We start from the raw sequence: 11,713 nt of genomic DNA on the forward strand, positions 1-11,713 counted from the left end.
AGCTTAACCTACCACGCCAAAATGTTTTTGGAATGTGGAAGGACGCCGGCCGGTGAAGCAGCACGCAAGCGTCGGGAGAACATGCAAAGTCCCAGATTCCAACCCGCAGCTGGGAGGCAGACGCCTCCCCCAAAAAAATTCTAATTCATTTGAACTCTTCACAACAAAAAATGTCAACCATTTGCTTTAATGAAGTCACATCAGTGCCCCAAAAATATATAACATAAACATTTAAAAAATCTAATCTTCAAACGGCATGGAGAAAGCCTCCAGGCACCGCAGCCAGCCATCACACCAACAAATGAAGACGCGAGAGCAAATCTGTACGCCACTCCCAAAAAGCGCGATATTGGGCTTTCATGTCAAATTTCCAATGAACCTCAAATGCACTCGAGCTTTTCCAGGTGGACTTCTTTTGACCTTCTCGAGACTCGTCCGGAATGTTCAGCACTTTTTGCACACCTTGCGGTTTGACAACAAGGAGCTAAACAGCAAAATTCCCAACTAGTGTTTGATCCACAAAAATGTCGACGGACATCTACTTGTATACCTTTCTGTCACTCTTCCAGTCTCTCCGCATCTGTGTGGAAACCGACTGAGACTCTTGACTGTCCCGTCAGTGGCCGGTTCCCGTTTGAAGCCTCGCCGTTGTGAGGGCTCGGTCCCGATCCATTGTGAATATTTCTTGAAAACAATATCGAATCTGCAAGTAATCGACACCCCCCCAAAAAAGGTTCACACGGCGGACCCCTGCTATTTGCGGGACCGAGCCCGACCACGGATCGTGAACATTTGCAAATAACTGCTGCTCCCAGGGGAAAAAAATATTCTGGAAAAAAAACAAATTCGTCAAAAACTGAATTAGCCGGAAATCAAGCCCCCCCCAAAAACAAAAATGTGAATAAGCTACTGGGCCAATCTGAAAAGGTGAACTACAAAAAGGCAGGGCTCCGCGATAATTTCTTCTCGATGGCATCAAAGCACTACTTTTGTCGAAATGAAACTTGCTCAGTTCACTTCAAGATAGTTCCTTGGCACCAAGATGCCCCACGATGGCGCAAAGTCATTTTTATGCTTTACCTGAGCACAATAACTGCAACGAGTTGAGTTTTGAAATGACTAACAAAGAAAAACTCAAAACCTCTGACTGGTTCATGTGGAAAACGGTGAATGGCAAATATGCGGGTTTCACCTTTTGTGCACTTTCGGTTCATCTGAAATTTAACCGGAATGCCGAGTAGCCCGAACCTTTAGCTTGTAGCGTGCGCGTATTGCTCGGCCAAATACTTCCTGGATGCGAAAGCCCGCCATGACGCCGCATCCAATCGGGAACGGCCGAGCACCCGGGAGGCGCGGCCACGGCGATGCGGCCGTTTCTCGACATCGGCGCCGCGGCCGGCGGCCGTCCGAGTCAGACGAAGCCTCTGCGGATGTCGCCCGGCCGAGCGCCGCCGGCCGGGGGTCGGGGGTCGCTGCGCCGGCGCCGCTCGCCGTGCAGGGGCGGGCCGACGGGGTCGTAGCGAGGCGTGGGCGGCGCGCCGTGAGGTAAGGCCGCCGGTCGGTGGTCGTAGCCTCCGCCGATGATTCCGGGGATGGGCGGGTAGGGGGCGGGGACCGGGCTGAAGACGGGGCGGTGGATGAAAGGGGGGAGGGAGCACGGACGGTTCACGCAGCCTCGCTTGTGGCGGAACTTGTAGAAACTTTTGTAAAGCTGCACATGCGCACGCACAAACACACACGCACGCACATGTCACACTGGCGTTGATGTTGGCGATTTGAACGTGTGAGCAAGCCGGCTGACCTCCTTCCAGTTGGTCTCTCCCTGCCATTTGTGATCTAAACAACAACAAAGAGGTCACACGAGCACACGGTAAAGGTCACCGAAGAGGCCAGGTGATGTCCGTGTGCACGACTTACCGCTGAAGTCCCGCCGCACCAGATGTCTCCAGAGCGTCGCGTCGGCGGCGGCGCCGTTCAGGTGTCGACACACGGCCGACAGACGCACCACGGAGACGACGTCCAGCAGGCGCAACACCAGGAGGATCAACTCCGGAGGCAACGCGGACAGGCCGAACGCCACCGGCAGGCACAACGCTGGACGACGGCGACAACAAGAGTTCAACACAAGTTCGCAACTCACGAAAACTGCTCGTGGGCGGTCGCCAACTAGTTTTCAGAAAGACCGCAAACGCACACCGAGCACCACTGAATGCAAATAAAAAAACCTCGCGGGAGTTTTGACCGGGTCCACGTAGATTGGTATGTCTGTATTACACTGCCGCCTGGTGGCCAATGCCAGAAGGAGCAGCACAATATCCATTGAATTGAGGTGAAAAATGTGGCAAAACCAGTTTGATTCTTTAGAATCCATTTAAATATGTCATTGTTTTCAGAAAGCACAATACTTTTTTTTTAGGGGGGGGCGAATCAATGACATTTGATTCATTTACAATGGGAAATATGATTTGAGATAACAGCACTTTTGAGTTACAAGCGCAGTCACAGAACGAATTCACTTATATATTAAGGCATCACCCTATTAGCAAGATTCAGCCGGCTGCCACCAAGTCGTCCTCAGAATATATTATTCAGTTTTACATGATACTTGACTCCATCATTTCCTATGTACGGTACCTGTGGCTAAAATGCAAAGCGTCTTTTCTTTGCCGAAATCCACGAGTGCAATCCATGAATGGTGCGAAGAGGACAAAAACCTCTCAAATATCCACCCGCTCTCCTTTATTCTTGCGCGGTTCCTTCTCGTTGTATTATTATAACCTATCAATAAAGTTGCTTTCTCCTTGACAATCACTCAAATAATGTATGCGGCGTCTCAAAATGTTGTTTCCCATTACGAACACCGGGGTCGCAGTTTTAGTGTTGCGGCGAGTTCGCAGGTGCGCGGCCGGGCTTGGTTTCAGACGAGCCGCAAAAAGTTTGCGGCCAACGAAAAGGCCGGGCTACGTCACACGTGTGTCACCTTCCCGCGTGGCGGCGATCAGCGGGTAGACCAGCTGGTCCTTGAACACTCGCGACAGTCGACTGAGACTCGTGAAGGCAGACGCCGCGCTCGCTCCTGGAAGACATCGGCAGTCGGTGAGAAGGAACGCCGCGACGCGCGTAAACGACGAACGGACCGATCGGACGCTCTGACCTGGCCACGCCTCCGTCACGTAGCTGCTGGGGTCCACGCAGACTTTGGCCGCCATGCTGGCGCTGTCGGCCACCTGCAGGATGGCTGTGAGTGATGTGATGAAGATGATGAAGATGAGGAAAGTCTTCGTCATGAGGAAGAGGAAGGTCAGCTCACCTTCGATGACGAGCACGGGGCTCATGGGCACCGCCACCACCGTGACCACGCCCCTTTCGCACAGCGTGTGCGTGTACTGAAGTCTGTAGGCGCCGCCGGACGACCGCCATCCGGACGGCATCTCGGCGGGCTTCACTTCAGCCCCCTGAAGACGCCACAAGGAAGTCAAGAAGTCAATAGTTTGACAACAGGGAGGACCCATAAGGTCAATGAAAAATAAATCTGGAGGTCATCTGCATACAAATGGGATGAGATCCCTCCAGATTTGCTGATGACATCTCTGAGAAGAACCATGTCGAGCGCAAAAGAACGGGCCCTAAGACTGTCCCTTGAGGAATACCGCCAATGTGACGGATATACGGCCAATCGGGGGAACAGATATATGCCAACATCAAAACAAATTAACACCACAGCAGGCCAACGTCACGCTAAGGCTATATACTAAGCATGCAGTGTTTTTTAAAAAAAAACATGGCGCGGCGTTGCAGTTCCTTACCTGCGGTGTGAATCCGGTCTCCAGCATGAGGAGGTGGGCGGCCACCATGACGACGTCAGTGGGACAGGTTACGCGGGCGGCGCGGTAAAGCAGCTCCAGCGAGTGCGGCGCCTGACCTTCGCCGGCCTCGCCGCACAGCATGGGCTCCCAGCTGAGGGTCGGCGGCGTCCGGTGTTCAGATGCGTCCGGAGGGGTGGCGCAACATGGCTGCAAAAGCCAACCAAGACAACAACAAGACGGTGACATTTACAACACTGATGACACAGGGTTTTCCCCCTCCTCCTACTTTCGGACCACCTCTCTACAACCTCTGAAACTGTTGACCAGCATTGCACGAGTCGGACTGACACAAAGTGGAAAAGTGTTCTGTCGTCCGACGAGTCCGCATTTCAAATAGTTTTGGGAAATTGTGGATGTCGTGTCCTCTGAGCCAAAGAGGAAAAGAACCATCCGGACTGTTATGGACGCAAAGTTCAAAAGCCACCATCTGTGATGGTATGGGGCTGTGTTATAGTGCCAATGGCATGAGGAACTTACACATCTGTGAAGGCACCATTCATGCTGAAAGGTACATACGGGTTTTGGAGAAACATACGCTGCCATCCAAGCGACGTCTTTTTCACGGGCGCCCCTGCTTATTTCAGCAAGACGATGCCAAACCACATTGTGCACGTGTTACAACAGCGTGGCTTCGTCGTAAAAGAGTGCGGGTACTAGACTGGCCTGCCTGCAGTCCAGACCCGTCTCCCATTGAAAATGTGTGGCGCGTTATGAAGCGTAAAATATGACAACGGAGACCCCGGACTGTTGAACAGCTGAAGCTGGACATCGAGCGAGAACGGGAAAGAATTCCACCTACAAAGCTTCAACAATGAGCGTCCTCAGTTCCCAAACGTTTGGTGAATGTTGTTCAAAGAAAAGGTGATGTAACACAGTGGTCAACACAACCCTTTTTGGAACGTGCTGCAGCCATCAAATTCTAAGTTCGTGATTATTTGCTAAAAACAATCAAGTTTCTCAGTTTGAACATTGAATCTCGTCTTTGTAGTGTATTCAAGGAAATATAGGTTAGGCTCCAGCACGCCCGCGACCCACGTGAGGAGAAGCGGCTCAGAAAATGGATGGATGGATGGATGATTTGCAAATCATTGGATTCCGTTTTTATGGATAGGTTTAACACAACGTCCCAACTTCTTTGGAATTGGGGTTGCACAATCGCGGTGCGTGACGTGTCTCTTTTGCCAGTTGGACGGCGCACCTAAAATCGTCAACGAAAGCCAGCAAAAAGAGGAAAAGTTGCAAATGACCGATTGACTTACCCGCTGGAAATGAGTCGGACAATTTTGTGGGTTTTCAAAAGGGTAATAAGTGTTGTTTCTTTTTGACCGAGCACATCTGATCACATCTGACGAAAAAGAAGCCGATGTCAGTCAAGTGATGTTCGAACTTTCAGTGATTTCAACCCTGACTTCCAAAGTCAGCAGCAGCAAAAGAAAAAGGCATGAATGGTAGCACATGAAAAGCTGTCATAAAAAAATGGCTTTGCCTTTGTTGGAAGAACACCACACTGGACTGGAAGGAGCCCATGAGGACATTTTACCAAATGGAAACGAGGAAGCTGAAATGGTCTTAATGTGCCAGCTGCCATTGAACAGGGCCCCGTTTCACCAAATTAAAGTTGATTCACTTTGCTCTTCAACGGGACACACAACAGGGTACCCGTATCGTTATTTTCTATTTTAGTGCCTTATAAAAAGCCAACATGAAAGAAAATGCACGGAAATACTTCGCAGAAAAAGGCTACGTTTGAGCCAGTGGCGTGCGCACGATCACAACGGTACCAGCTCTGCCTCCATTGGAGCCAGGAAAAACCCTGTGACGTCATCTCCATCACTCACCGGGCCGGAGGTCACGGCGCCGGTCGCGGGCTCGACGAGGAGCCGGCCGGCGGCGTCCCCGGGGGGGGCGGCGGCGGCCGAGGGCCCGGCGCGGGGCCGGGCGGCATCCCCGGGGGAAGCGTGGTCGTCGTCGTTGTCGTTGTCGCCGGCGCCGGCGGGAAGCAGGACACGGATGAGATCTCCTGGGACGACGCCGCACGACGACAACTTCTGACCCGTGTCAGCGAGGAGCTCGGTGCCGTTGAGAGAAAGGGCAAAGGTCACGTCGGGACTGACGAAAACAAAAAAATCCATACACGATTTTGAATCATATTGAATAATCGCACATTAAATCATTGCGAGTTGTCGCTTTCTCACTCGACCAGTCGAGAGGGCAAGTGCTAATGCTAACGCAGCTAACACGTAAATCTGTGGGTCCGTGACGTCGTCGGACGTTTGCCTGCGCTCTTTTGTCACGTGGAGCGCGCGTCCGTGACGTCACGACGCGTTTGGACTTTGGGTGAACGACAAGTCGTGTCAAAAAGTCGCGTCAAATGGACGCAGCGTGCTCCAAAGTCACTCTTCAATTGTCAAAAACCGACTTTTCTTTTCTCTTGTAACAAGTACACCGTCGCCGCCTGATGACGCCATCGCCGCGCGTCACACAACATTGCGAATAGGGAACGATATGTTGCGAGTGGGTTGTGTGCGGCGACTAGCTTGCTAGCTAGCGAGCGACCCACCTTAGTCCGCGTCCGGGCAGCAGGACGTCTCGGATGTGCGCCATGAGCTCACCCAAAGTCGACTCCGGACCGACGACGTCCACTTTGCTGGTCTGCTTGCAGAGGCGAACTCGCAACTTCATCCTGTTCACAAAAAAACAAAAGCATAACTGTACTTTTGTTTGCTGTACGCAGCCACCATGTCTCCAGCATGTCTCTTCTTGCTGAGTCAATTATTAGCGTCACAACTTGGAAACATGACTTGAACAAATACAATGAGACAAATCGCCTCTTGGCGTTTAATTGTGAGCATGTGAAGAGAAGAACACACATGGAGTCCGCTCAAACTTCAAAGTAGAACAAATGTTTCGCGTGAAAGCCCGCTGCTCAGCGACGCTAACGAGCGTTTTGTGGACTAGCTTGACTGTGCGGCGGACATTTTAAAGTTAAAAAAAAGAATAAAAAAGATGAACCTGGCTGGCGAAGATTGGCCAAATATTTGGCTGCTGTGTCTTCTTCCTCCATCAAGCGGCGCTATCAGCACAACAACATCCGCTTTTCAAAATCAAACCAAGGAAGTGTCGTCTTTTCTTTTTATGTTGGTTGGCAGCCAACCGCCTCCTTCTCTTCCGAACAGATCTTTATTCCATGCATTGTGTACTACGTTCTTTCATTTGATGAAGCCCCGTGTCCCTTCAAAATCTTCTAACTTGTCCCCCTTCGAACCTCATCATTCAGTTACGTATTTCCTATACCTCATGAAAGCGTGTTCTCCACTTCCTGGCAGCCTTCACATCAACCCGACTCAACCCTATCGACTTCAGAGTTCGTATCCAAACCCAAACTTCATCGTAAACCTTGTTTTCTTTTTGGATTATTGTTTTCTCGAGTCGTCGTTTTGTTTTGAAAGACAGCCGCCATATTGGCCACAAGTTGTACTACATCTACGGCAAGCGGGCTGGACCTAACTTCAAATGACGCCTTACGTTTACAACACGACCCAACAATAACTAGACTAAATATAGGAGGGTTTATTTGTACATTATGACCACCATATTGTGTTTGTTGACCAAGTTACAGTAATAAAACACTAAGACGAAGTCAAAGTGTTTTATTGTGTTGTAAAGTATAAATGCTTCCGGCTTCCCGTAGCATTCGTCGATTGCCACTTTTGGTGCGACTCGGACGCAACGGACGCTCTCATACGCACCATTAAACTCAACCATTCGGACTTGAAATCTGAACCGTCACGATGAGTCGAAATTACAACGACGAGTTGCAATATTTGGACAAGATTGACACAAACTGCTGGAGAATTAAAAAGGGTTTTGTTCCCAACATGAAGGTAAACAATCGTTAACGTGGCTAGTCGGCAAGCTCGTTGGTTAGCCACAGCGCACTTATTTTTAGTACGTAGGATTGCTATCCCAGAAAATAAACTTCTTACAGATATCATGCTTGTAATTGCTTTGTTATAACATTATTACTAAATGGGAACTTGTCAAGCTCTATCGGTTTGAACTGATTACACGTCCACGATTGTGACACGTGTGCGCGCGTGTGTTCCAGGTGGAAGGAATCTTCTACGTTAACGACCCTCTGGAAAAGTTGATGTTCGAGGAGCTGCGGAATGCGTGTCGAGGAGGAGGTGAAGTCGCCGTTCATCTTTTGGAAGCATCTGTTTGTGTGCGTTGACACCTTTGGGAATCAACAACATGAGTGTGTGTGTGTGTGTGTGTGTGTTTGCATTCCTCAGGTGTGGGCGGCTTCCTGCCAGCCATGAAACAGATCGGGAACGTGGCGGCGCTGCCCGGGATCGTCCACGTGAGTATGCGCCAGACAAGTGGATATAGAGACAGGGACAGATCCCATTTTGTGACTCCGATTCGCATGTGTTGAACTCCTGCGGATTCCTGTAACCTTGGCGACTGGCAACCGCGTGCAAACACACACACACACACACACACACACGTGGTTTGTCCACAGAGATCCATCGGACTCCCCGACGTCCACTCGGGGTACGGGTTCGCCATCGGAAACATGGCGGCCTTCGACATGAACGACCCCGACGCGGTGGTGTCTCCAGGTGATGCGCGCGCACCGGCACCTTGAGAAAAACACAAAACTAAACGGGACGGCGCGTGCGTGCGCGCGAGCAACAGGCGGCGTAGGCTTCGACATCAACTGCGGCGTGCGCCTGCTGAGGACCAACCTGGACGAGCGAGACGTGCAGCCCGTCAAGGAGCAGCTGGCGCAGTCGCTCTTCGACCATATCCCCGTGGGCGTCGGCTCCAAGGGCGTCATCCCCATGGGGGCCAAGTAAGGAGCCGGGGGGGGGATTCCCGTCCGCTCTCGGCCTCGCTGAGCGCGGCTCGCGTCCGCCTGCGCGCAGGGACCTGGAGGAGGCGCTGGAGATGGGCGTGGACTGGTCGCTGAGGGAGGGCTACGCCTGGGCCGAGGACAAGGAGCACTGCGAGGAGTACGGCAGGATGCTGCAGGCCGACCCCGCCAAAGTCTCGTCCAAGGCCAAGAAGAGGGGCCTCCCGCAGGTACCGCCGGCGCGAACGCTCCCGCGGCAAAAGGGCAAAAGTTCCGAGCGCTAAAGGTGGCCGTTGAGCAGAAAAATGAAGCGAGTGCCTCGAGGAGGCAAGCGGCGTCCGGTCGCCTTGCGCCGACGACGGAAGACATCGCCGGGACGTCGAGGTGAAAACATTCAGCTTCGCTTGTTTGCCGGTTTCAGCTGGGAACGCTGGGAGCGGGAAACCACTACGCCGAGATCCAGGTGGTGGACGAGATCTACGACGACTACGCCGCCAAGAAGATGGGCGTGGACCGCAAGGGTCAGGTGTGCGTCATGATACACAGCGGCAGCCGAGGCCTCGGACATCAGGTGGCGACGGGTAGGCCGCCCGCCATTTGGCTTCTTCTCTTCCCAGCCGGTCTGATTGCTTTGACGCTCCTTCGGAATCATTCATTGACCACCTTGAAGTGGTTGCACTTTGAAATTAACCTTTCCTACGATCCATACATTAACAAAGATAAAAAGGGGCATTTTTACTGGAGTTGGTTTTGTTTTTGGAATATAGAGATAAAAGGCCTACGATGACAAGAAGTTGCTTTTTAACTGTACTTGTTCAAATATGACTTGCTTCCTTCATTCTCATGAGAACTTTTTATTCCAACAAAAATGTTCCGTGATTTCTTTTGGTTTCTTTCTGAAATGGATTATTCTCAAACCTGACAACTTTTTTTCCTCTCAAAGGTACAAATTTGTGAGTGTAACTTTCCGACTTTGTTCTCGAAAATAGGCCTCTTTTTGAGAGAGAAAAAAATCGGACTTTATTCACAAAACATTCGCACTTTTTTCCCCCCGTGAAAAATGTGATTTTGAAAAGTAGTTTGAAGGCGTCTGCCGTTGATGACGATGTCCGCGGCATGTGGCTCGACAGACGCGCTCGTCGCCATGGAGAAGGCGATGAAGCGCGACAAGATCGCGGTCAACGACCGGCAGCTGGCGTGCGCCCGCATCGGGTCGCCCGAGGGGCAGGACTACCTGAAGGGAATGGCGGCCGCCGGGAATTACGCCTGGGTCAACCGCTCGTCCATGACCTTCCTCAGCAGACAGGTGACGAAAAGAGAAAGAAAGAGAAAGCGAGTCGTTCACTCTTTGGCTCGCGCTCCGTTGTCGTTTCAGGCCTTCTCCAAAGTGTTCGACAGCACGCCGGACGACCTGGACATGCACGTCATCTACGACGTGTCGCACAACATCGCCAAAGTGGAGGAGCACACGGTGGACGGGCGCCAGCGCACCCTGCTGGTCCACCGCAAAGGCTCCACGCGGGCCTTCCCCCCGCACCACCCGCTCATCCCCGTCGACTACCAGGTCAGGAGCCCCCCCCCCCCCCCCCCCCCCCCCCGCGCGCTAAATTAGATTAAAAAAAAAAGAAATAAAAGGGGCCTACTTGTATATCGGGATTGGAGACCCAAACAAAACAAACACGCCATTTTGCCTTCCCTGCCGTCGCTCAACGAGAGTGTGGCGCATCGTCGCAGCAATCCGACATCTCCAAATGAATTGGTCTGTTTTGGAAAAACCGAAACGAAACAAAAAAGTGTATTTTGACGGGAATAGAACCCTATAGTTTTGTATTTCGGAGAATACAGACAAGGTGTCTTTGCCTGTATCTAAAGTGGAATACTACAAGAACCAAATTCACTAATGTTATTACTCGATCTTGGGGGGGGAAATGACACATTCCAACTTTTTTTGTATTTTTTTCTGAATTTGTTTTTACAAAACTAAAAAAAAAAAGTGACTTTTTTTCATTAAAAACTATGGTAACTTTTTTTTTTTTTTTTGGGCAGAAAATGTATTCTCCAAAGAGTTGGATTTTTGTTTTTTTCCCCCACCTAAAATCCCAAATAAGCAAAAGTTGAGAATTGGCGCTGGAATTCGCGGACGCACGCGTCTGTTGTGCTCTTCGCCCGACTGACCCGGTTCCTCCCGCTCGTCCGCAGTTGACGGGCCAGCCGGTTCTGATCGGGGGAACCATGGGCACGTGCAGCTACGTCCTGACCGGCACCGAGCGAGGCATGACCCGCACCTTCGGGACCACCTGCCACGGAGCGGTAGGCGCCTCCGACTCGCGCTAACACGAGGTTCATCTCCAAAGCCGCCGACGGCGATTTGTTCAAAGCGGAACGCCGCTCTAAGCGTCTCCGCGCTTACCGCTCGCTCCGCAGGGTCGTGCTCTGTCCCGGGCCAAATCTCGCCGCAATCTGGACTTCCAGGACGTGCTGGACCAGCTGGCCGACAAAGGCATCGCCATCCGAGTGGCGTCCCCCAAACTGGTCATGGAAGAGGTCGGGCCCCCCGTTGAGCTTTTCGCGCCGCCGCCGTTCGCCTGACATTCCGTTTTGCGTCGTTTGTTTCCAGGCACCCGAGTCGTACAAGAACGTGACGGACGTGGTGAACACGTGCCACGACGCCGGCATCAGCGCCAAGGCCGTCAAGCTGCGGCCCATCGCCGTCATCAAAGGCTGATCTGTGAACAATGGCAAACCCGCCTTCAATAAACTTGTGTGAAAGAAGCCACCCGTGTCCTACTAACTAGCCAATCGGTCGACTAAATAACCAAGCGAGTGACCAACCGACACCAACGGCGTTAATCCTAAAATAACCGACCAATCGATTGACTAATCGACAATTCGATGACTGACGAACCAAACCGATTGACCGATCTACGAAGCAAATCACCGGTTCGACCGATGAATTGACGTAAAAAAAAAATAACTAAGTAAATAGCAC

At 51.6% G+C, this 11,713-nt stretch overlaps 2 protein-coding genes across 10 annotated transcripts; one reads left to right on the top strand and one right to left on the bottom strand.

The window, feature by feature from the left end:
• Positions 1 to 171: 171 nt before the first annotated feature.
• Positions 172 to 7,350, bottom strand: fbxo7 (F-box protein 7). Of its 6 annotated transcripts, none has more exons than XM_061668217.1 (10): positions 6,879 to 7,350; positions 6,427 to 6,549; positions 5,705 to 5,975; positions 3,807 to 4,013; positions 3,311 to 3,455; positions 3,155 to 3,227; positions 2,981 to 3,076; positions 1,918 to 2,094; positions 1,802 to 1,836; positions 172 to 1,711 (listed from the first exon to the last, which is right to left on the bottom strand). In XM_061668217.1, exons 2-10 carry the CDS (start codon positions 6,546 to 6,548, stop codon positions 1,251 to 1,253), a joined length of 1,587 nt encoding a protein of 528 aa, XP_061524201.1. In that variant the 5' UTR covers position 6,549; positions 6,879 to 7,350; the 3' UTR covers positions 172 to 1,250. The 6 variants fall into 6 exon arrangements, with proteins under 6 accessions (XP_061524201.1, XP_061524203.1, XP_061524200.1 ...); XM_061668221.1 differs by having other exon boundaries at positions 1,321 to 1,711; positions 3,155 to 3,238; XM_061668219.1 differs by lacking the exon at positions 2,981 to 3,076.
• Positions 6,986 to 11,496, top strand: rtcb (RNA 2',3'-cyclic phosphate and 5'-OH ligase). Of its 4 annotated transcripts, XM_061668224.1 has the most exons (12): positions 7,537 to 7,750; positions 7,975 to 8,053; positions 8,162 to 8,229; positions 8,392 to 8,491; positions 8,568 to 8,724; positions 8,798 to 8,954; positions 9,146 to 9,305; positions 9,855 to 10,030; positions 10,100 to 10,288; positions 10,924 to 11,034; positions 11,149 to 11,268; positions 11,342 to 11,496. In XM_061668224.1, the coding sequence occupies exons 1-12, from the start codon at positions 7,658 to 7,660 to the stop codon at positions 11,447 to 11,449; spliced, it is 1,518 nt and encodes a 505-aa protein (XP_061524208.1). In that variant the 5' UTR covers positions 7,537 to 7,657; the 3' UTR covers positions 11,450 to 11,496. The 4 variants fall into 4 exon arrangements, with proteins under 4 accessions (XP_061524209.1, XP_061524208.1, XP_061524207.1 ...); XM_061668225.1 differs by lacking the exon at positions 7,537 to 7,750 and adding an exon at positions 6,986 to 7,230 and having other exon boundaries at positions 9,855 to 10,288; XM_061668223.1 differs by having other exon boundaries at positions 9,855 to 10,288.
• The last annotated feature ends 217 nt before the right edge of the window (positions 11,497 to 11,713 follow it).

The sequence above is a fragment of the Phycodurus eques genome, chromosome 22 (genome assembly GCF_024500275.1).
Source record: "Phycodurus eques isolate BA_2022a chromosome 22, UOR_Pequ_1.1, whole genome shotgun sequence".
NCBI lineage: Eukaryota > Metazoa > Chordata > Actinopteri > Syngnathiformes > Syngnathidae > Phycodurus > Phycodurus eques.